This window comes from Trichoplusia ni, chromosome 22, assembly GCF_003590095.1.
Source record: "Trichoplusia ni isolate ovarian cell line Hi5 chromosome 22, tn1, whole genome shotgun sequence".
Lineage (NCBI taxonomy): Eukaryota > Metazoa > Arthropoda > Insecta > Lepidoptera > Noctuidae > Trichoplusia > Trichoplusia ni.
Window position 1 is genome coordinate 4416950 of NC_039499.1, and position 24441 is coordinate 4441390.

Sequence of the window (24441 nt, forward strand, 5' to 3'; positions counted from 1 at the left end):
ATCTCTAGGAACTCAACACACAACAATAACACATAGTGACGTCATACATTCAATGACGTAGCTAGTAGTCATTATCACAAAATAACTGTAATTACGAACCCGCTGCCCATTACGTTCAGTTCGACCTAATTGCTACATCGTACGTAAGTCTCTTATCAGCATTTATCAATGTTTAGTTAATGTGGACCTAAAATATGCAAAGGTAGCTCCATGTGGGCAGGCTACCGACCGACCTTGTATTGAACTTTATTTATTCTGCTATTCTATAATATGTGACCTATCGGCGTTTGGCTGGGGACGAGTTGACCTACGTGTTTTATTGATTTAGCTCGTAGTTTTGAGGTAATATTTGCGAGTATTAGTATTGTATAGTATATATTTTATTTTATAAGTGGATATATATATATACCCTGGCAGAAAAACTTTGCTGCGATAAGGGAAGGTAAGCAGAAAAACCAATTCAAAATGAGCGTCACTCATAGTTTGCTAGTTCCTTCTAACTCTGTTTCGTCTCAGCTCGCTGCGTAGATTAACTTGAGTTGTTTTAACACAGAGATTTCGTGTAATTCGTGGACAGAAGTAGGTAAAGTCGCACATTGACTGAACATGGAAAATTTTTGCTATAGATAAGTATGAGGGTACTACGTTGCGCGCCGGGACTATGTGCAAACTTAACTAAATTGTGACTCGTCCACAGATAAACCGATAAACCGGTTTTGTGGAGCACTACATATTGTAATTGTATATTTAACAAATAAAAATAAAATAATAATAATAAAATACCTACCCTCACTGATAATGTTTAACATAAAGCCTACATACTTGTTATGCCTCAGTTTTGATCTTACCCACTTTTAAAATACACAGTTGTAGACAGGTACCTCGCCGATGCCGATGTTGACCGCAGTTTTTACCACCAGAGACCTAGAGACTCTAGATTGTTATACTTACCGGTACTTACAAAAAACACATGAGATTTTTCAAGGGTGAGCTTAAAATCACTTCCATGTACTGAATCACGGAAAGAGGACAGTAATTTAAATATATTGCTCAATTCTTTATCTGTGGTAAATTACTTGAATTTGCAAAAAGAAAAGCGATTACAAAAGTATTGTATTATTTTCAGAATCAATGCTAAAATAATAGAATAACAATTTGCTAGGATGTAAGTTAGTATATTTGTAAATGTCCCACGGCTGGGCAAATGCCTCTTCCCATCAGAGGAGAATTTAGAATTGACGTTTGTGTAGGTACCTACTGAATGTTGGCAAAATTCAGCAACAGGATAACATGCTGAATATTTGAGGGATATAATTAAAACAAAACTTATAATTTGGGAACGGAATCGTTTATTGAACCCATCTGTAATAGTAGATAATTAAATTATACTGTTACTCTACACATTTTGTACTGTTCAAAGTACCTACCTATGTCAAGTATTTCTAGATCTTAGGTTAAAATTTACCGACAAATGCACCCAATACCGAACAAGTACCACGTTTTATTTTTACCATAACATTTCCAATTGTGCTCCAGAGTTCAGTGGTAGTTACCAATCACAGTACCTTTAGGATCCTACGATTAAATACATGGACTACAGCCATGACAAATGTATATTCGTTTTTTTTTTAATTTAATGACGGTGACACTAATAAATGACAAGGATAACGGATTGGTCGTTTAACAAAAATAATTGTTTACATTTGAACAACGTTACATACAACTACAGTTACTGCTGTTTCCAGTTTATTCTGAAGATTTAAGAATTTACTTGTAGTAACTTACTAATAAGGATTTACACATCTTGTTTGGATACAAACACTGGATTACAATATAATAATATGTTTACAATTGTATAAATTCGTTACATTACATATCGAAGATAAATTTTAAATGAACATTAAAAATTAAGATATACATTAATTATGTCGATAATAATTGTTTTTACAAGTTACATTCACGAAACGTCCTAAATTCCTTTATCCATGCATCCGTGTGTGTATCCGAAACAACAAAGGGACGTCTTTTAAATTTCAAATTAGGCATTACATCGTAGCCATTAGTAGCTTACACTAAATAAGTTAATATTTTAGATAATATCGATCGAGTCGTCGCTTCGTTTACATTAATTAATAATAGGTATAAATCTTCCTTTATTGTCTTCATTCTTCACCATTAAAAAAAAAGCTGGGCATGAAATAATTGCCAATCGAAAAAGGAACAGTGTTGCAGCGTAACAAGTGGCGGCGAAAATAGTTTCGTGTAAAATTGCTTTGGTTCAGCCATTAAAATAACAATATAATTAAAGTGTACATTTCTGTCAAGGTTCATAACCGCGTCCAAACAGGATAATTTTATGGATAGCAAATAATAGCGAGACGCTACGGTCTTGATAAAAATAACAAGCGTGTGGTAATTGTAGCACAGAAAATGTAATTTCTTACATTACTCCGGTATTTAGTCTGTTAGACCTGTTTTCTACGTCTTTAAGAACGACCGTAGAAAAAGTAATCATACGAAACATGTTGTTACACCACGACCGCTTGTTAATTTTATCTAAACAATAAAAATAATAGGGTATCGTTGCCTTAATAAATAATACAATTCATGATATGTACCTAGGTATACACAGAAAAGATCGACAATACGCAAATGATACAAATAAATAGCATATCGATGACGTCGTAATAATTATATACATACACTTAACATATTTTAGTACCCTTCGATTTTAATGGATCTTTATAAACGGTTATTCGATTGTTATAGATGACTATTCTTTAACCAATAAGTAGTTACTAGATCGATAAGTAAATAGTAATCGATATTTACATAAGTACCTATTATTATGATTATTACGCTGCGATCGCGCGATCGAGCCGGCTGTCCCTCTCCAACTCGTTACTCAATACGCTTGTGCGAAAGAGAGGTGAGTGGTCGATGCGCGCGATCCAGTTTACGTGTGGTGCACAGTCTGCTAAACAGAACTCCACCTAATACCTCCGACGTTAACGCTTCGTTCGGTTAGAAAGGAATCCATTTAAATGTATATGAAAATAAGTGAGACTTACAGTATATACAAAAAATATCACATTACTTCGAGGCCGCAGCTTTCAATCACTTAGTCAATTAATTATTTCGTCTTCTTACCTAAGTTGTCGGTCGTTGGTACGAAGCGTAAGCAAGTTAACGCAAGAAGTAATCGATTCAAATAAACATAGTAATGTTGAAGCCGTCTCCGCCCGCAGCCCGCGTCCACGCGGCCGCCATCTTGCCAAGCGGCCATCTTGCCAAGCGCAAATCACTCATGAGCCTCAATCGCGAGGCGCGCCAGTCGCTTTAACATTATTGCTGAACTAGTCAGCCGCGTATCAACTAAACAATTTACCAATTATACATATCATCGCATCCGTGCCTTGACGTTAGTCTTCCCACACCCACTAACGAACATCTAGGAAGAATTTGTTTTAAAAGACTAGGTGCCTCGTCATAGAACTACTAATCCAAAGTGAGCACTACGACACCTACGAGATCTAGATTTCGAAGCAGAAGTATCTAAAAAGCTGCAGCCCGGCGCGAGTACCGGCCGACACGCGCGGCGTCACCGTCTGCGCCGCCGCGGACTATCACAACGACATAGAAAAATATAACGATCTGGGACGCGTTTTATTGCTAATTTAGGTACAGTCTTTGGGGGCCTCCGGGGAGGATCCGCCGGAGAGGTCGTCGAGGAAGTCGAAGGTGGCGACGGCGGCGCGCTCGGGCTCGCCGTAGCGCACGAAGAAGCCCTCGCGGCCGAGGATGGAGGGCCGCCGCAGCCGCAGCAGGCCGCCCCCCCCGCGCACGCGCAGCGCCGCCGCTGCGCAACACGAGCGTCAGACTACACGCGGGCGCCCTCTGGCCGACAAACACGCGTGAGCCAGCGCCACGCCGCCCACACACGCGCCACACCTCACCCGAGCGAGCGACTCGTCTTGACACGCACGGCCGCCATCACTCCGGGAGAGAGATGGAGCTATACTCACGTATAGCACCGCCTCTCTTTACGGAGCTCTCATGGCTTTGTTACGTTACAATACGGGTCAAGGGCGCGCACACCATGTCACAAAACAAACTAGTCTGTTCAATGCTTTGCATTACAAGGTTACTCTTCAAAATACTGTTAAGTGTGCGAACCCTATGAATTCTCAATTTTTCTCAGCTTTCGAATATATTTATTGAAATTAACTTTTAATTTTCCACCAAATGCCAAGATTTTAAAGAAAATAGTAATTTTGAATAATAATTCAATTTCTATAGTTTTTTAAGAGTTGAGAGTGAGGCGTCGCCTGCCAGATGACGCTCGATTCTGAATGAGGCGATAGAGTGAGATGGTGCGTGTGAGTGAGAGCGGAAACGAGTGACGTGGCTGGACGTGACGACAGACAACATGAAATGACATGACACATAAGTCCGCACAGATCTCTCATAACCGGAAAAAGAAAATCTAAAGGTTACCTATTTATTTAATTTCTGTTCATACATGCAAATTCAATATAAAAATCTATTTCTATTGCGATCTAAAATCTGTGCGGAGTAGAAAAACGTCAAATGTAAATAAAATATTTTTCACTTGGAAAGTTAGTGTTAAAATACAAAGCTTCCAAAATAAATTGCTCGTAATTAGTATTTTAACTACTAATACTACTACTAATAATAATTACTTTGTATTTTAACTATAATAAATATAAGCTCTTGTCGAGAATTGCAATATTTAAGCTAATCCATAAAGGGGAGGTAGAAATTAGGTAAAATAAAATTACATTTAACGTTTAACATAAAAAAGCAGATAAAGAAAAATGGACAATGTCACAGAACCAAAAGAAATGAAAGAGCATTTTTGCTTGATTTTATGGAACATTGCAAATTAAAATATTGAGAAAAGACGGAAGGGAAACTTTATTATTAAAAAAACATATTAAATGTAGCAATAATAGATGTGCCAATTAAATTGGATAACGATAAGCTAATGAATAAAAGACTTAAACATTATTTGTCTCTAAATTATCCAATTCAAATGACACATCTGTGTACTTCCATGACTCTTGAACAAAATATCTTCGATTCGTTGAATCATGGTGCAATAACAGTACGAATTTACGTATTGGACGGTACCCATAAAGACATTTTATACAGGAGTCATAGAAACAAAAACAGGCTCTACTCATAACACCAAAGTATTCAAGTATCTCATTAAATTAGCTAAAAACAGGGGTTGATTCATTCACGATTAAAATAATAATACATATTTTTAATGGAAGACCTTGTTTTTAAAACAGAAAGATTTAATTTAGTGTTGTGAGGAAAGCCAGTTTTCAGGCAAGTGTTGTTTCTACAATAGTTAATCAAAGTCACAAATTATATAGAAGTGACAAGTCTATTAACAAAATAGTGAATCGTAATTAAATATTAAGTTAAATCTCTGTCATATATTTTTATCAATATCAACTTGAATAGAAATATCACTTGCAAAGGGAATAATAGGGACATCAGAATACAAAATATATAATGTTTTCAAAATGTCAAGAATAAGACTCGAGGACCTACATCCATCTTTTCAAGCAAGACTGTTGCTGATGTGGAAAAGAATCTTGAAGTGTACAAAGAGGACGCCATCTTGTTCCTATGTGGAAGTGAGATGAAGCGCTACATTGTACATATCTACGTCTCTTTCACAAAGCAACAGTATTACTTTAAGAGGTGCTTGTAGATCCTCTGGCCATGTTGTGATAGTTACCTGTCTTCTGTCTCCGGGAGCGATGCAGTCGATGCAGACGGGAGTACGGCGGCGGCGGCTCGGCCGGGGAGGAGCCGCACGACGACGGCGACGAGTCGCTGGACGCCAGCATCACGTCCAGGAGGTTGGCACGGGCCTGGAAATTATTGCAATTGGGATGCATTAGACATAGTAATGATCTCCCTTTGCGGAAGAAGTTATTTGAGGATTTCCCATCCGAAGAAGATATATGGAATGATGACGAATAATATACACATTGCCCTCTGGTCCCAGACTATACAGAATTACAGGCCTTTAACTTAGAAAACCAGACAAATGATTAATGTATTTTATGTAGACGATAAAAAAGATAGTTAAAATATTTTACCCATAGGCCAATTTCAACTCAGCTTACGATTCATTTAAGGAGATTTCATCAACAAAAAGAACAGAACTTAGGGTGGTTCTTTTTTTTGTTTTATAATTCATTCGAACTTCTAATAAATCTCAAAAAAATGTAACAAATGTTTATAGACAAACAAAAGATGTCTACCTTAGGATCACTGAAGTCTATGTCCTTCTCGACATGCACCCAGCCCGTGGGCGCCCACAGCGCGCTGTCCTTCTGCGCATGCGCCTTGTCCCCCTCCTCTGCCTTCACCTCGCTAGTGCCTGGCGTGCTTTCACTTTGGCGAATCATTCTGTAAAAACAAAAAAAGTGTTCAAAATAACATCTTCAGCGAGAAAACCAAAGGACTTTCGGTGGTGGTAATCTTACCTGTTGAGCTCCTCAATAACATCTTTCGAAGTGGCGGCCTCATGGAAACTCAGCGTGTGTTCTTGTTTCACAATGATCGGTTCAGCGATCGATCCCTGCGCAGTGCTAGGCCGACTTCTATCAACAACAGGTATCTTCGACCTATTTCTGTTGGGGGATGACGGTGGCCTCTTCCCCCCCATCAAGGTCGGGATCCGGCTCCTCTCTCGCAGCCGCCCCTCCTTGGCGTCGTTCCTATTACTTACTATCACAGTTTCAGCAGTAGACGTGCTTGTTGTGTTAGATTCAGTCATTTGAGGAGAGCTCGTCTCTGGGGAGGACCCCTCTTCCTCTTCAGGGACAGGAACTAAGGCGCCTGTGCTCCTCCTACAGGCATTCAAAACTTCTTCAACTAAGGATATCTCTTCGTTGCTAGTGTACGGAAAACTGGACGATTTCGTTAAGCACTGCTCCACTTCCCTCTCCATCGGCGATTGCTTGTTTAACATGATGTTGACCGTATTTTCTTTTAGAGCTGAATTGTAATCTACACTTCGACTAGATTCAATATCACTCGGCTTATCGTCCTTCACTTGAGAGAACGGCGGCAGAGAATGTTCTTCGACGTCAACTGATTCAATCGTATCTATGCTTTTGTTAATTTCATTTTTTCTTTGGACTTTTATAAGATGACGTGCATCGATTTCGTTCTCTGCATTTTCAACTCTAGAAAATTCGTCGTAGTAATCTTCGGACTCCGCATAGGGATCCTCACGTTCGATGAATCTCGGCGTGGACCGTGGCTCGGATACAGTATCACAAAAGGCAACTCTCGGCCGGTCGCCGTGCAGGACGTCACACGAGTCGTTCTCTGAGAAGCTGCCGAAGGAGTCAGGTCTCTGCCTGTCTTCCGAAACTTCGCTACGGGGACCCACCGAGTCATCATCAAAGTCCGCCGCAGCATACGGTGGCGGAAGTTCCCTGATCTCTGACAAAGGCCTCGATGACATGGAATCAGACTCTTCCCTATCCCTACAATATTTTTGCTGTTCAGCAATAAAATGCAGAACGTTCTGCAATGCTACCTCTCTATCTTGCAAAGCCATTGCTTGTACATCGTGGATTCTCAAATGACTGCTCGTGTCTGGTGCCGGAATACCTCTGGAAGAATTTGACGCCAAGCTCTTTGTGCTCTCATATTTCACGAGACGATAAAAATCTCTTGTGAAGTCTAGACCGACGTTAGCACAGTCACCGTCTTCACTCAACGCTGTGCTAGACCTTTTATCAGGTGCGTCTGAAGCACTAGACCAAGACCCGCCCGGAGAATGTGTTCCGTTGCAGTCCCATCTTTTCTCTGACGTATCAGGGTCATCGGCTATTCTGCATTCATCTATTTCTATAGTAGCAAACCCACAATCATTCCACAGGCAGTCGCCGACGTCTTCTTCCATTTCCAACGCGTCGTCTTCTCTGATGCTCGGTAATGTTGACAAAGATATTTGGCCTGGCGTCGTTATTTCTGCAAAGGGTGACTGCCTATCCCTGAGATCTTCACATGATAATGATAAACTCCAGTCTTCAAGTTCAGCTCTGTCGTATTCTAAATCAGCTAAGTCTCGGTGTCGCTGTTGTAGAGCTGATCTTGCGTCATCCAGTTCCAACCAGTGTTGAACATAGTCGGCATCAAACTGTGAACCATCGGCGCGCTCATCTACTGTACTCCCCCACGACACCCTTTCAGAGCTTGTCGTCGAAGCAATAGCTGCTCGTCTCAACGGTCGTTCGGGAGATGGTTTCAGATCTAGGACTAACACACCAGAGCTAGGCGATGGGCTGTCTAGGCAGCTGGTCGGGCAAGTTGTTCCAGCGATGAGTTTCAGGCAGAGATGTGAGTCGGAAAAGCTTCTGACTACATGCTGAAAAGGCAGGACCGGTCGTGACGGCGGGTAGCTGCCTCGAACGCCGGCAAAGGCGACTCCTATGGGGAAGTAGATATAATCTGCTTCAGCTAAAAGTCTAGCGTGTCTTCGAGATTCCCTGGGGTTGATGGAGACAATAGTTTGGTTGTCTGTTTCGTCGGACGCTTCGTTAAGGTCGGGCAAGGCTCTGTCGGCAGCGTGGTCGCTCTGTCGTGAGGCGTCGGCTTGCACGTCACTGGACATGGTGGAGTAGCCCTCGTCCTTGGCGCCGCTCTCGGGGGACTCGGCTCCCGCCTCTCCTACTTCACCGCTTTCTTCTTCAGTTGCTTTATCTCCACTGGCCCCTATAAGAACATTTGTTTATTAGTTACAACACTAGTTAGAAATATGTCATGTTTTTGTTGTGTTGTTTATTTTGCTGTGTTACCTCTAACTGGGTCGGTATTAGGCTGCGGCATGCTGAGGCTGAGCGTGTGCGGGCGGGTAGGGGGCGCCCACAGCGTCGGGTCCACGGCCGACAGTGCCCGAGCCAGGTTCGCTGGCGTAACCTCCAGACCCTGAAGCGGTAGCAGCAGAGTGATATAGATTGTCTACATTAACAGATTTTAAAAAATACACATTTAGTTTGTGATGTTAAATTACCTTTAATTCAGTCCAAATGTCAGCGAGTATCTGATGTCTACGCTTGTCGTCGTGACTGAGGGGGTGAGGTTGCGGCGCGGGCGCCGAGGGGGGCGGGGAGTCCCGAAACGAGACGAGCGATCCGCACGAACCCACGTCTACCAAGTGCACTGGAAAGTTACAGAAGAAAATTATTTTTACAACTACTTAACTACATATGTTTAAGGGGCAACGTTAGGGGTGACGTCGCTTACAAAAAAAATAAGGTGAAGGGGTCATTAAGGCACACCAATAGTTTAATCGGGAACATCACACGCACAATGGGTGTCAGGACTCAAGAATCAGGAGAGTCGAAAATTAAAAAAAAAATATCGACCACACTATGGTAAATGGTGTAAGTGGTGGCACACTGTGATAGCCTAGATTCCCTGTTTTTCTGCCTTTTCTGATTAATCTGTACGTCAACGAGTAGTTACTTTCTTGCAAGACGCTCTGAATAGTGAGGGCTCTAATAATGTTTCCAAAGTTACCTTGTAGATCCCTTGGCGTGTGCGGTGTGATTGGCGTGTGCGGCGTGGCGGGCGAGGGTCGCGGCTGCGGGCGCAGCTGCCGCACGAGCAGCGCGCTCAGGGCGCGGTTCTGTGCCTCCAGCTCGCGGATACGTGCACGCGCGCACCCCAGCTCTTCGCGGACGCTCTGTCAAGTAAAATGGGGAATTGTGAAAATATGGACATCGAAATCAACAATGTTCCAATCTCCATTTGGTAGATAGGTGTCATTAATGTCGTTATTGTTATGTGAAGTAGAGTTCTAATTTATTAAAGAACTATTTAGAGACATTGCTTGTTGCACATGAAGATACTTCAGCCCTAGCACTCGTATTATTAAAATGAACACATCGGTATAAACAGACAGTTACTAGTAAATTGCAGTTATAAGTTATTTAGTACTACTAAAGTGGAATTAGTTAGCTCACTCTTATCAGCAAAATCTATTCATTGGACACTACCAAACACAGGGCTTACTCGAATAACCGTCCTATCCTGGTTGCAAGCGACCATCCACAACAAACATAAACAATCCCCCAAATCTTGCACAAAATCTACGCAAAATACCGTCGAAATCTCGAAATATCTATTAAGAGTATTCCTAAACAGCTATCAACGTGAAAACTTTCCGTACTTACCCCCTACCCCCAGTCTCGTCAAAACGTCTACGAAATAAACGCGTACATTTTAATTATGCTTCATTAGTTAAATTAAATTCGAGTTGGGTAATTGACGGGCAGGAATTATAGGGGATCTCCGGGATGTAAGATGAGGATGTTATGTCTCTTCGATCTACGCAGAGGTGTATTTTGGATAATATATACCAACATACGTGTAGTATCCGGTTTAATAATCTTAGAGTAAGTGCGTTATTAATGAATAATTAAACGATCTAAAATATGTAGGTATTTGATAGAATAGAAGATCTCAGTGTTCTTGTTAGAAGTGTGGACCTGTAAGTTAGAGTGTGGAGTGATTGACAATTTGTATGTATAATAATATTTATTTACTTTCATGGTGTACGTTAATAAACCGAATTATTTAAAACTGTAACATAAACTCGTCGACATTAAAACATAGAATATGCACAAATAAGTTTTAATTAAAAGATCTCCACAAACTTTGAAAGTTAATAAAGCATAAATAATATTAATGGAGTAGAATTATACATTTTAAGTGATTTTCATTAAGACAGAAAGGATTTAAGTGTAACGAGTAATGTCACTCTGAACATTCTGAAGGGGGACGAAGATAACTTATTTTGGAGATAAAATGGCGGGCGGTCGCAAGAAACTCTATTAATAAACGGCTAATTTAATTATTTTAAGTAAACTGTGATATTTATTTTGGGAAGCTTGAAACTTTCTTATTTGTGTGTTTGTATGTCTTAACGGGTTTATTATACCTACCAATCTTTTTATATGCTAGGAAACGGCTTATTTCCATTTAGAAAAGTTTGCATTCATATCAAATCTTTCGAGAAAAATATGTTCTCTTTAAATTTAATGTTAGAGGTTATAAAAGAAATTATATCGTTATGCTTCTTCAAAATATGGCGGAAAATTGTATGGCTAACGATCACATAGTTTTAAATCATTCAATAAACATAAATTTCGTGTAATTTTAATGTAGCGTCTTTTTTGCCTATCAAACAAACTATTTATTTTACAATTTCCCTACACTACAGAAATGAGTAAATTAATTACTAGAACAGTAAATTGCTACCCAAGAGTAATAGAGCATAATAAACACAAGTCACCATCTCAAATTCCCACATTTACAACCTAACTCTACCCCGGAGAAACACATGCTCTCTTTAATTACTCATCCATTACCCACAATTATTAAGATCTACATACGTATAGGTCTATATATTTATGTTATGTGATATCAATAAACTGGATATGAGCATCCATCACTTGTAATCACTGACGACGTTGATTGCTAGATAATTATCAAGTTAATTCCATAGCAGAGTTGTACACTGGTGCGGGGTAATTGATTAGAATATTGATGAAATTCGTAGCACGTGTGAGAGGGATTTGCGAACTGATGACTAGATTTTCATCAGCTCTTTGGTAGAAATCTTGTTAACGTGTTTATTTTAATGTAGAAGCCGTACCTACTTTGTGAGGTTTGGTGATGTGTTTCATGAGACTATATTATAGAATCTTTAATTAAAATAATTCATTTTATAACCTGATAGTAAAATGCTCCATCGAAAAAACGTTTTATGACCAAAATTTAAATTTTCCAACGTTACGTGCAAACAGGGGCGTCAAACTTTCAAAAACGATCAAAAGCGGTCGTGTTCTGCAGACGGCGCCATCTTTATCAGGAAAGTTGGCGCGCGTTCCCGCCAAAACTACAACAACATGGCGGCCATTCACAAACTGGATTTAAACACAAACGGTCGCATTATCGGACAGATTATGCCCAGATTATAGTGGGCCAGGCTTCTGAAATTATTACGGTGCCAGCTAAGGCCGAAGTGTCCCATTTCGTGCGATTTATGTGCGAATGTAGGCACCACATAATCCACGGGCGCGGATACAAGGGCGACTATAATTATGAGAAAACAATTTCCGGGATGCATCTTAATGCTGGCGGGGATTACGCGTATAGACATTTGTTTTTTCCCAGATTAACATTGTCGACTGTTTTCCCGTTTTAATGTTCTGTGAACGACCATCACAATGGAAATGAACTGGGTTTTTTTCCACATCAAATGCGTAGCAAGAAATTGTAAAGTTTAATGAACATCAAAATCAACTGCCCATTTGGTTCCGTATGGAAACAGCTGTAAACCATAAAATAAGAAGCGATTTAAAAATAGAGAATAGCTTCCGAGTATCCAAACAAACTTTATGTATGTAGTCAATATAATGTTTCCATTCTACGAGAACGCTTACAGCTTTGCTATCTGATGAAAAGAAGAATACCTAAATGACGAACATCCTAGGGCATAATTATAAAAGCAAAAGTTAGCAAAATTTGCGTGTTAGTGATAAACAAATAAATATTTGCAGCAACAATTCCCTCGACTTCTGCAACTTACCTTATGCAATTTTTAGCTGTGTACAACTGAGAAAGCCAAAAGTTATCCCAATTTTTAGATAGTCGTACATAGTACATGACAAAATCCAGAGGCAACGGGGATGTCGTCACTTGATGATATTGAGTAGTGATGTGCCTGTTTTGTTGTGCTCCTTTGGAGAAAGTGGGTTAAGCAACCTTTTGCCAAGAATGATGTGCAATCTGAAGTTTTCTGACCTTTTGCGAGAGCAGCGCGCGCACGACCTGCTGTGCAACATCGTCGAGCCTGCGCTCGTGTTCGCCGGCGCCCAGCCCCGCGGACAGCGCCGACAGCTGGCTGTGCAGCCGCTCGTTCTCACTGCCTAGCGTGCTCAGCTGGCTCTGGTAGTGCGCTGCCGATGCCTGCAATAACACGCATGCTATAGGCCTTCCCGAAGATGATGAAAAAAGCTAGCTGTCCGAAGGTTTAACGTGTTGGATTGGATGGATTTCTCAGCGGCCAGGATTAGAAGTATCTGTAGTAAGTTAGTAACTAAAGTATGTGAAGTTACAAGGGCTAAAAACCTAACTTGTTGGAGAGACTCTGAATAAATATGAGGGACTTGTACTGGTCCAAAGTAAACAAATTATGAAGGTAACATTAATTTTCATCCTGTCGATATTGTTTATCCAAAACAATTTGTTTACGTTTTCTTTACTCGCTTTCAAATGAGGCGGCATAAAATTATAACTGTTTAATAATAACTTGACGCGAGAAAAAGGAAAAAACAAGCTTTTCCATCGCCCACAGCAATATTTTTTCAGTCTCACTCATCAAAACGTCACGGCCACTCCTGTCGTCAGAACCGCTTCACTAAAAAAATACCCCCGAAAAGGGACCATCGTTCACACTCTTAATTAAGCCCGCGTTCTCTCGACAAACAAAACCAGTGTGAATTGACCCACTCTGCCCCGCGGCGCCTGCACAAACGACAACACTCAGGAGCATTTCAATTCGGAGTCACGGTTCTACTGATATTTGATATGCTCGCGTACTAACCAAATTAGAGGACTTTCAGTCTTAATATTTAGAAATAAAGTCCATATTTAATGTGATCTCAATACGGTGCGAGGTTTTCATTAGTCATCAAGTGAGGGCGAGACAACGAATCTGTTTGTCTGTATGTCTGAAACAACACGCGGTTGATAAGCGTTGAAAGGGTAAGCTGTGAATGGCGAGGCGCTTTCAATTTAGCCAGCATATAATTATGAGCACAGTTTCTAGGTGAAAAAGTCTAGACGCGTTTTCATGATATTAATTGAATGAAGGGTTACTTACAATAAATGGAGAAAGATTTATTTAAAATTGTGTGATAATTTGATTTAAAAACATTTATGTTTTGTATCACGTTTGATGGCTTGTGTCAATGTCACATATTGTTATGGAAACCGTATTTTTTTTGCAACATAAATGGCATCGAAATAAATTAAAAGAGGTCAAATGCCTACTATGAACTTCCATTTTGTTTTCATGTTAATTTAAACTCCACTTAGTAAAAAGAACACATTGATTGACAGTCGTATTAACTGAACGTTGAATAAAATAATTTATGAACCCACGCCATTTTGCCATCTTAATTTAGACAATTTAATTGATATTTTGAATTAGAACCGCAGATGTTTTGAGATCAGGGTAATTAAAGTGAAGAGTATGCTTGATTGCTTTCCTATAAGACGGGGTGGAGTGAGGCTGTATTAATGGATACTATTTGTTCTTATCACAGAACTGAAATGAGTTTGGTAAGTAGCATAAAACAAACAATATGATCTGAAACTCCGAATAAAATTCGGTAAACTTACTTCATATTGAATATCATATAACCTTCTTTGACTAAATATTAGATTTTATCCGAAACGTTTCGTAAAATGTAAAATGGAATGCATTCGCGGCGTTGAAACTGAAAAAAAAAGAAAATAATCTGGCCGGCTTTTTTAAGCATTAGAATTTGGCATTCAGCCAATGTCAAATGCTTTCCTTTTCTATAAGTGTTTTACTAACGTTTTCTATAAAGATGTTGGGGTTTTCAATTTCATTTCGTTTCTAGATTTTTTAATATATATTTATTAACATAAACTTAGAAAAATAAATAATTTTTACTACTACAATTAGTTAAGATATTTGTGGTCTGTGGTCAATCGCTCCAATGTTTTGAAGACCAAGTCGAAGTGACATCACTTGTCAAAAAATAAACGTTCCCAGTTTAAAATTAGGATCTGTGACTAAATTTTTATGTTTTTAAATTATTGTGTTAAAAATACAACAAAAAGGTTAGCTTAAATTATCATACAAATGAAAGTAACAGACTTAATTTCGTTCACCTGTATGTGTATTGATGAAAACTACACGCAACAAGTCGACACGAAAATTGGTCATTTATAAAGAAAACAACATTTATTTATTAATTGCTTGTTGTTTATTACGCGTCCCGTAGTTAGTGACTTAGTTATGTTTCTGTTATAACAGCACAAGTTTTAGTGTAAATCACAAACGTTGACATTGGCCACGATTTGTCAACTGTCAACGCCATTTAAATTGTATGGAAAGCCATTACTTAGTCATGACTTTAATGTAAGTTTTCATGAAATTCTTAAAAGGCTGTGTATTAAGACAATGTTACTAAGTTTCGTGTTGTTTGTTCCTTGGTACCTAGATTAACAGCGGCTTAAGTTTTTTTTTTAACACTTTTATGGTTTAAAAGAACGATTGATATATATATATTTTCAACGAAACCCGCTTTATGGAAACTAATCCTTGTGCAGCGAGGGATTTATTAATATTGAAGTCAACCTAGACTAAGATCAATTCGTGGCAAAATCACAAAAATGCTAGTAGCGTTTTGCATGTTTAGCGGCTTTGGCGTGATGACCCTATACCAGGCAGCTGTCGATGCAGCAATTGCACGAATAAAAGACTGCAATATATCTAATTACTTGATGTTGTATCAAGTAACACAAATTATCAACCATCACCATGGCTTAAAGATTTCACTTAATTAAGCATTAACGTCTCTAATTTTCACGCACCATTATAATCACCGAAGCGACAACAAATCCGCAACAGTGACAAGCCAACCACAAATTAACAGCAACAAAACATAGTCATCAAAAACTTGCGAATCACAAGATTAATGACGAAAACGCAAAATCGATACTTTCCTCACCCTTCCATTATTTCACATAACCTCACTGATTGCATTCACGACAATAACAAGAATTAAAGCTGATTTAAACATGGAAAAATCGTTTAAGTCGTCATACATTGGCGGCTATGTTCCTCCGGCGTCCGGCTCCTTTGGAAATCTGAGTTGTATACCCCGCAATGTATTGGCAACGTGCATGAAATATTCTCGTATTGTCTAAATGAGGCTTAAAGTGCGGTCATTTATTACGGCCTGTAGTGTAGACATCATTAGCTATGTTCGGTCACGCGGAACTAAAGAGGGGGTGTATAACCGATGTAGTTTCTTTCTAATAGGTTGTATTTGCCTCTTTGTATTAGAGAGAATTGTTTCATATATTTTGTAGTTAACTAGAGGTTTTAGTTTTGTGTGTTAGCCTAGTATTTGTGTTTGTTTTTTTGCGTTTTTGGATGTAAGGAAATGAATGTGATAATTATGATTAATGGGAGTATTCTTTTGCACAATAGGTAAGCTTTTTTATTCAACTACACACTACTTAAAGATAGTATACAACGGTTTCGTTTTTGCAATCATTTCTGCAATTGTTTATGTAAATTCTGCGTAATCTGATAATTAAATCCATCTCAAATTACTTCTAGTTCTTGACATTCCTCATTTTCGTCTGTTCCCCGGTGTTACAAAATTTCACTTTTTCAATTCATACCTATCATGTTACAAAAACCAAGATCAAAAATGTCACAACTGAAAATCAACATTTATTTTACACATAACAAGGTTATATCTAAGTTATTCATTTCATTTGGTAAAGATTTATTATTCCATCAATAATTCATAGTACCGGCGTCGCTGTATAGATGGCGCTAGTTTCCAATTTAGTAGGATTATCTTATCATAGAATGCGGCGAGTTAGTTTGGCATCCTGTGGCCGTAATAGCTACCTAGTGTGTCTCCGTTGTTTCATAAGTTACGGCTTTACAAGGTTACTTCTTAGACTGAAGAAAGGTTAGTTAGTACATACGTCCTTTTTGCATAAGAATATTATATTATGGCATTATTGAAAAAAAAATTTAGTAAATTACTTACTTATGAAAAGACTTACTGAAGTATTTCATTTCAATCAAAGACACACAGTACATAGGTCTACACTTAAACATTATATGGCTTTGTTACCAAGGTAATTCGAATACATTTTACAGAAAATTTGGAAATACTTCTAAATTATATACCTGAAAACATCCGGAAATGAAATAAGATTGTGTCGTTTCGAAATAAATATTCAGACATGCAAAGTGTCATATTTAGCTCTTACAGCATACATACAATGATACTCAAAAAAAGCTTGTATGTATAAAAACTATCATTGCTGCGTAATCACAATTTCCAAAACATCTAATTTCACAATATTAATTAACAAACCTGCCACACCAAATCGTATCGCACGGTTCATTGGACACGAGCTAATTGGTTTCGTTAGCATAACTATGGTGGGCCGGTGGTAACGTAATTATGAAGACGCCTCTGTCTGTTGCGAATAACTTGCTGTCTTGCAGTTAAAATGCAACGGTTAACGTTCCAAGGATATTGCAATCTGGATTCTGGATGTTTATCATATTACGAGATGAGATTTAAGCTTTAGCGGTTTTTTGATGTTGTCTTTCTGTACTGCTGTTTTTTAATTGAACTGAAAACTAATTAGGTTTTATGTTTTGGTTTAAGTTTTTCGATTTATCTGATTATTTCTAAGTCTTTGGGTGACTGCATAATGCTCGTATTAGTTTCAATATTAATTTGGCTGAGGAATGTTGAAGACTTGCAATTTCTTTATTTTTTACCGCACTTCTTGGAAATAAAGTGATTTGATTTAACATATTTCAAGTTTGTCTTGTTAAATTTCAATTACTAAATCATTAACATGATCATAACATTGTTTAAAGAAAACATTAAATACTCTGGATTGTCATGAACCAATTACCCCGAAACAAAAAATATCTCACAAATCGTGATCTCTTTTTTTTACGAAACCGATGGTAACCCAAATACATAAAATGTATAGTGCTGTCCTAACTTATGCAGACTGCCATTATATGGGTCGTCCCCGGAAATAGAGCATAAACAAGCAACTTAATATAACATGTTTATCTAAGATATTTTTCCTCGTCTATGGATGTCGCTAACCGCCAACGCGGCGCCAAAGCGAACAATCCTTGTCATTATAGTAACATCTTACTGCGTAAAAATATACAAAAAACGGCATTTGCTGGGGAAATAAAGGAGACTGTATTATTTATTTATCTTGTGGTTAGAACGTTATTTTAACTGATTGTTAGTGCATATTTGTAGGACCGTTTGCGACACTGTTATAAGAAGGATTATGTTGCGATGAGATTTTAGACACCATTTTGTTCAGTACGAATATGGTCGTATCTCTTCAAACGGCAAGAGAGAAAATAATTTTCGTCAAATATTCTTTTACACGTGTAATTTGTAAAGATTAGGTTCATAAGAAGGAGTTGTTTGCAAGGTATTGTAGAGCATCTCTACGATTTAAAATTTTAATAGGTAATATTTTCGTCTGTCTCTTAATATTCATATTGTCTCATGTATATCTTTCTTATCGAGATATCAATTAAATTTAGTCGGCCCATAAAATAAATTACAATTGTATTGTCTGTATCATTCATGAGAAACGCCCTTTCATTTTAATTCATCACAACAGCATCAACATACTAGTCATTCGTCATTACTTATACATATATTATGTTAATCCTTAAAAGGTACGTTTACAAATAACATAACCGACTAACAGACAAACACAATTAGTAGGCGAGTGTGGGGCGGGGGCAGTCGGGGGCAGATAAATGCACCCTAGACCCCTGCGGGGCCAGCAGGGGTGCAACGACAGTTTTAAATAATATCTACCTACAGGTACAGACAAATAACAGTTAAGTTTTTAATTTATTGAATGTAGTGAATGGGGTTTGAGTATACGTTTGAGTCATCAATATTTAGGTAATAGCAATGGCAATCTCTCCAAAAAAGGAGTTTTATATTTCGAGTTGATGTTGAAGTTGTATGTCATGCAATCTTGTAAGTCGTTATAATAAAATAAGGCTTCGTTTGTTTTTTAATTGCTTAGAACAAACGTATGAATGAGCTTGGCTTACAAACACGATAGTCTAGTATGGTTTTCACAGTTTTCATCTAGAAAGTGTTTTATCTGTTCTTTATAAAGATAAGCTAATAAGACTCTCCAAGTAAACTTAAAATCAACTATCGTATATAATTAAATCAAAAGTTAAACTTTTAACACTGAAAGACTGTAGTTATTTATTAGTCAGCTTAAACTATCGATTTTGAACCGCAACCCTATCGGAGTGCCCTCGGTTACTGCGCCCTTGCACTTCTGCGGGGTAGCTGAATTATTGTTTAGTGGGGAGGGCTTTTAAAGCGGGAAACCCCAGCTATTGTGCATACCCGATTTCCCGGTAGCCGCCATTTTAATGTTCTAGCGTAAGTTTCTTTGAATGTGTGTGTGGAGGTCTAAGTGATGGCATTATGATGTACACAAAAGTGACCAATTTCAAAGCTATGATTAATTTTTACCTTTTTTTCGAGGAATATTAATTCATCAATAAAAATGGCTGTGATGTTTAGGTAGTTTGCTAGCTAGCTGAATTTTCAGATTTTCCTTATATCTAATGATTTTAAAGCAGGTAGTTTTTAAAGCAGGTACCTTACTAGATTAAAAACTTCGTTAAAACTCAACTCATTGACAAAAAAGAAAACTTATTATTTTACTATCTACCCTTCATATTAAACCTTTAATCCATTCTATACCACTAACTCCATAGCTATTCCGAATCCGCTCACAATTTGATCCACACTCACATTTTCAGTGTGTATAACATTAAGGCGTCAACACACTCGCATGCGATCGCAGGGCTTTTATTACTGTTCGCTGTATTTTTCTATTGTCATCATGCCGGCCAAAAGGGTAACTACCAGTGTCATATTTAGAGTGTGGAACTGCTCTTTTTAAAGTGCCTTTTTGATCCCGAGTGTGCATGAGAGAGGTTTTTGTTTTAGTGAAAGTTATGGCGACATTTTTTTACTTTGGTTTTGTAAGTGGTGATGCTGATAAGTTTTTTGCATTCGAGATTTTTTTTTTGTTGAATGTAGTTTTTTCGACAGAATTATAACAGTTTTCGGAAGTGCTACCTGTACCAGCTAGGCACAGTCTTCATAAAGTCAAAATCAAAAGTTTTCATCTGGAGTAGGCCGTTTTCCAGGCAATTTTTAAACGTTCGAGGATTGACTAGATGTACTTTTCCAAAATTTCATTCTTATGGAGAAGAACCGGCAAGACACTCCATAAGTTTCTCTTTATTCAATATGCTCATTATTTCGGTGACATAAAGCCTTAAGCCTAAACAAAACAATTCAAGCGCGTTAATATCTTTAATAAGTAGAGCCTTCAAAGTGAAGCGCGGAGCATTCACGAAGAAAACAACAACAAACGCAGCCTGTTCCCAATTGGACGCCATTTAAGGACATTAAAGAACATTTATCGACCAGTGGGGGACACGCGATCATTTTTGGATCATAACCGCCCCAGATAGACGAATTAATTAACGAAACAACCACTATAACTTGATCCCTGTCATCCTAACGGCTTCCTTTAATTTCATAATTATCGTTTTGATCTCGCGGGGCGAGGCGGCTCAAACCGGTTCTGGTTGTATTGTACCGGCCATAGCTGGACGTTCTTTGAGGGATTATGGACGGATCGCGTCCGAGGGGAGACGTTTTTGCGTAATTAGTGGTGCAAGTGGTTTTCTTGATAAGTGGTGATCTAGTGCAGTGGTGTAGTTGTAATGGATATTGTGTAAGAAGATTACGTTTGTAGAGTGAAATGGGAATCCTGTTTCGGGCTTAGTTTTATTTTCTTTCCTTTTATTTTCCTTTCAGAGGTAACTTTTGTACGAGTATGAACACTGTTTATTACAGTGGCATGACCCTTATTTGATGCTACACTATTTTGTATTTAAAACTACGCAAGTGACTATGTTTAGTAATTATTATTCATTTATCATTAACTCATCCCTGTTCACTGCTAGACATAGGCCTCTCCCATGCTATGGTTTAGTGACTAGCATTGCAAAATCTCCCTCTCCTGACCTCTCAATTTTTTCAGCAGAAATAGACGAAGCTATTATTTTAGATTTATGAGCACTATCGGAATATCTTTATTCATTCTACATCAAGAAAGCACAGTAGCTTTTTAAACAATAACCTATATTAATGTCAAACGTAACTTTTTAAAGGAAAAAATCTTTGGCATTAAGTACAAGAAATTCATATTCATATCTTCATACCTCTGACCATCCACACGAGGACGTTCAAAAGACGGTACAAAGTATAGGGGTAGAACACAATGGCGAACAGGTACGAATACTACGAATATCATTCAAAATGTGACGGGAAATGGAAAAATCAAAATTCTCATCCGCTATTCAAAATATCAGATACGTAGGGGAACGCACAATGACCGTCGTACGTAACGGGACGGAATATACACGGGCGAATATTTGAAATTCCTTTTTTGAACAGGTGAAAAAATTTGTTTACTCCTCGCGTCTGGTTAGCTTTTTTATTTTTGAGAGAGTTGTTGCATTTGTACAGTCATGAATTTGAGAAATATGGAATTAAAATTAAAGCGCCTTAAATGTGTCTTACATGGACGTATAATTTATTTATTTAACAGTAACTTTATTTAATCTATTTGTAACTCTATCTATACATGACGTTTTCAAAGATATATTTGAGTGCAATCTGTCTATTTGTAACTCTATCTATACATGACGTTTTCAAAGATATATTTGAGTGCAATCTGTCCTATTGTAGCTTAAATTCAAACAAAACCTAGTTTTAATTAAAATTCGTAAAAAATGTTATATTTGTTTTCAGTATTGCCAACAACTTGTCAAAATACAAGCTGAGAGTAGTACGCAAACAAAAAATATGTAACAAACTATTTCAAATACGGGTTGTCAAATATTGATACATTCATGTCAACGTTTTTTTATCTAAAACTATTTCACTGTTATTAACATGAAAGTACATGATTATGATGGATACGAAAATTTTTATAGGGTTTTATTTTGCTCTTGAAAAAATATATTTAAAAAGATGTAGATCTAGATGTACCTGTTTAATTTATAAGAATCTCTACTAGCAGATCCACGCTTGAGAAAGAGGTTGAGAAGGGCAGGGCAAAACATTTGGTACAAAGCAGAGGTCTGCTATACAGAGGGATTAAAGGATTCAAATTTCCCTAAATAAACAAGGAAGCTATGGAAGCACTAGTTTTGCGGAAAACCTTTGCGGAAATTAACGGTTAGATAAGCGAATAATTTACGGCTTAATTTATCAATATTGAAAGATATGGATACTTCTATGAAAATGTGTTAAATGGTCGTGTTCTTTCTTCGTCTCTGTTTCGAATATTAGTTTTATTTGTATTAAATACAAAACAAAAACGGTTACCCGTAAAATCGGATCGGAAACAAACATCACGGATGGAAAGGTCCATTGTATGTCTGTCTTATTCACCATGAGCCCAACTCCATTGGAAAGTAGGGGAGAGAACAATACAGTAATGAAATATTTTGAATATTTGTATTTGATTCCTCTTCAAAAGTCTATATTTCAAACGCCAGTTTAACAAAGACTCGTAAAGTAACCTTTTTTAATACAACCCTAGGGAGGCGCAGGCTCATTTTACACTGGACAGGGGAAATAGCAGGGTATTTTGTGAATTTTTAATTCCGCAGTTTATAGGATATTTGCTGAAGAATTTTCCCGATGAAGATAAGTTTTTTATAGGTATTTTATGGGTTTATACACGTGGGTTGGTCTCGATGTCGTAAAACCCGTCTGGGACTCGAGATGCCGGTAAAGATCGATTGAATTGAGATAGTAGCATTGACAAAATCGAAGCTCATAATTATTAAGAAGTAATTTAGAACGACGTTTTATATCCCATTGTGTCCCAGTGCTGGGTAAAAGTCTTCCCCAAATCCTTCCACGATTCTCTATCCTGGGCCGCCTGGTACCAGATCACTCTAGTTTAAAGATTAGACCTTTCCGCCACCACTTCCTAGGTAGCCCACAAATTACTAAGAATGTAATTTGAATACTTTCAGATCAGAGACATTTTATATAGATTGACTTAGAAATATTTGATAATACATTTATAGTATACCTACATGCGTATAGGTGTTATTGTCTTATATAACTAATGGGCAAGACTCTTCGTATTTCATCAAAGCTTTTCAAGTCTCTGAAGATCAGTTTATAGTACAGTTAATACAAAGTTGAGCTTACCTCCAGTGCTGATGATAAAGACGCCTTCTCCTGCTTCAGAGTTTCCACGCGGCTCTTGTATTGCAGCAGCGATCGCACTGTCTCTTCCATCCTGCAACAATATAATAAACATTAATGTAAGGTGACTATGAAAAACAATTGTTGACTAATTATCTCTTTGTAAATATTTAGGATCAATGATGTAATATAATCGATCCCAAAGAGGTGTAACTTCATTAGTTTTATGAATATCTGTTCATTTTCATAGTACAACAATTGTACTGTGTTTAGAAAAAATGTATGGAGCAATTTGTGACCTCAAAAATGTAGGTTCTATTTTAACTGCATAACCAAAATTCACATGCACGTCATCATCGGCCTAGCCTTTTCCCAACTATGTTGGGGTCGGCTACCAGTGCAACCGGTTTCAGCTAAGTACCAGTGTTTTACCAAAATTCACATGCACGTATGTGAATACAACATACCTAACCTACAAATTAATGGGAAGATAAATTTCGAAATGTCTATTTTAAGTAGAGTTATTTGTCGCTGTTGGTTTTAAAAAGAAAGTGCCTAAACTCACATTTTCCTTTTACGACAAGTAGTCGCATGTTATTCGGATATCTTGTTTAAAAAATAATTGAGTTTTTTCATCAAACCATAGATTGGTCGGACCCTTCCTTATGCGCGACCCGACACGCACTTGGCAGGTTTATTAAATCTTATATAGGTTAAGTTGATGCAAAATATACTGAAGACAACGCTTTTTATTTTAAGAAGTTTATTTAGGTTGCTCTTAATTAACCAACGAAGCGAAAGAGGTTTACATTTTTCTAGTTGGTTTGTAAGCAAATAGAGTATGACACTAGGTGCCTGATATCACCCATTGAAGAAGAACAATGTAAATTAAAGATATTATAGTTATTCTATCCTACATACTACAAATCTTTCGCCAGTTATCCGTCATTCAAACATCTCAATCTGATTAAAAAGAAACGTATTTCAGCGAAACAGAATCAAAAACAAAAGCTAAGCGATCTTCCTGAACACTTCATTATGCAGATGGATCAAACTGGCGAGCTAAAGATTTGCATGTACTACGTCTGAGCAGGACAGAGTACACCGCCGTGCAGATAGATAGGGACAGAGCATGTGCACTTGACGCATGTCGGCACTTCATTAGCGACTGATGTCCGTTCGCGAGAACGCATCAACGTGGAATGACGACTAAGTGAAGATATATGGGAGTTGTTTTTTT

General features: G+C 37.9%; 1 protein-coding gene across 2 annotated transcripts; it reads right to left on the reverse strand.

Annotated features, from left to right (window-relative positions):
• Positions 1 to 1329: 1329 nt before the first annotated feature.
• Positions 1330 to 23315, reverse strand: LOC113504598. Of its 2 annotated transcripts, none has more exons than XM_026886983.1 (9): positions 23205 to 23315; positions 12877 to 13041; positions 9586 to 9751; positions 9077 to 9225; positions 8862 to 8991; positions 6534 to 8778; positions 6309 to 6456; positions 5777 to 5912; positions 1330 to 3859 (listed from the first exon to the last, which is right to left on the reverse strand). In XM_026886983.1, exons 1-9 carry the CDS (start codon positions 23292 to 23294, stop codon positions 3678 to 3680), a joined length of 3411 nt encoding a protein of 1136 aa, XP_026742784.1. In that variant the 5' UTR covers positions 23295 to 23315; the 3' UTR covers positions 1330 to 3677. The 2 variants fall into 2 exon arrangements, with proteins under 2 accessions (XP_026742784.1, XP_026742785.1); XM_026886984.1 differs by having other exon boundaries at positions 3693 to 3897.
• Between the last annotated feature and the right edge of the window lie 1126 nt (positions 23316 to 24441).

Coding starts and splice junctions, on each gene's coding strand:
- LOC113504598 (XM_026886983.1), bottom strand. CDS start 23,294: ATGGAAGAGACAGTGCGATCGCTGCTGCAATACAAGAGCCGCGTGGAA. Junction 6,457..6,533: donor GTTATTGAGGAGCTCAACAG/GTAAGATTACCA, acceptor TTGTTTTTACAG/AATGATTCGCCAAAGTGAAA. Junction 3,860..5,776: donor CTCCCGGAGACAGAAGACAG/GTAACTATCACA, acceptor CGTGTTGCGCAG/CGGCGGCGCTGCGCGTGCGC.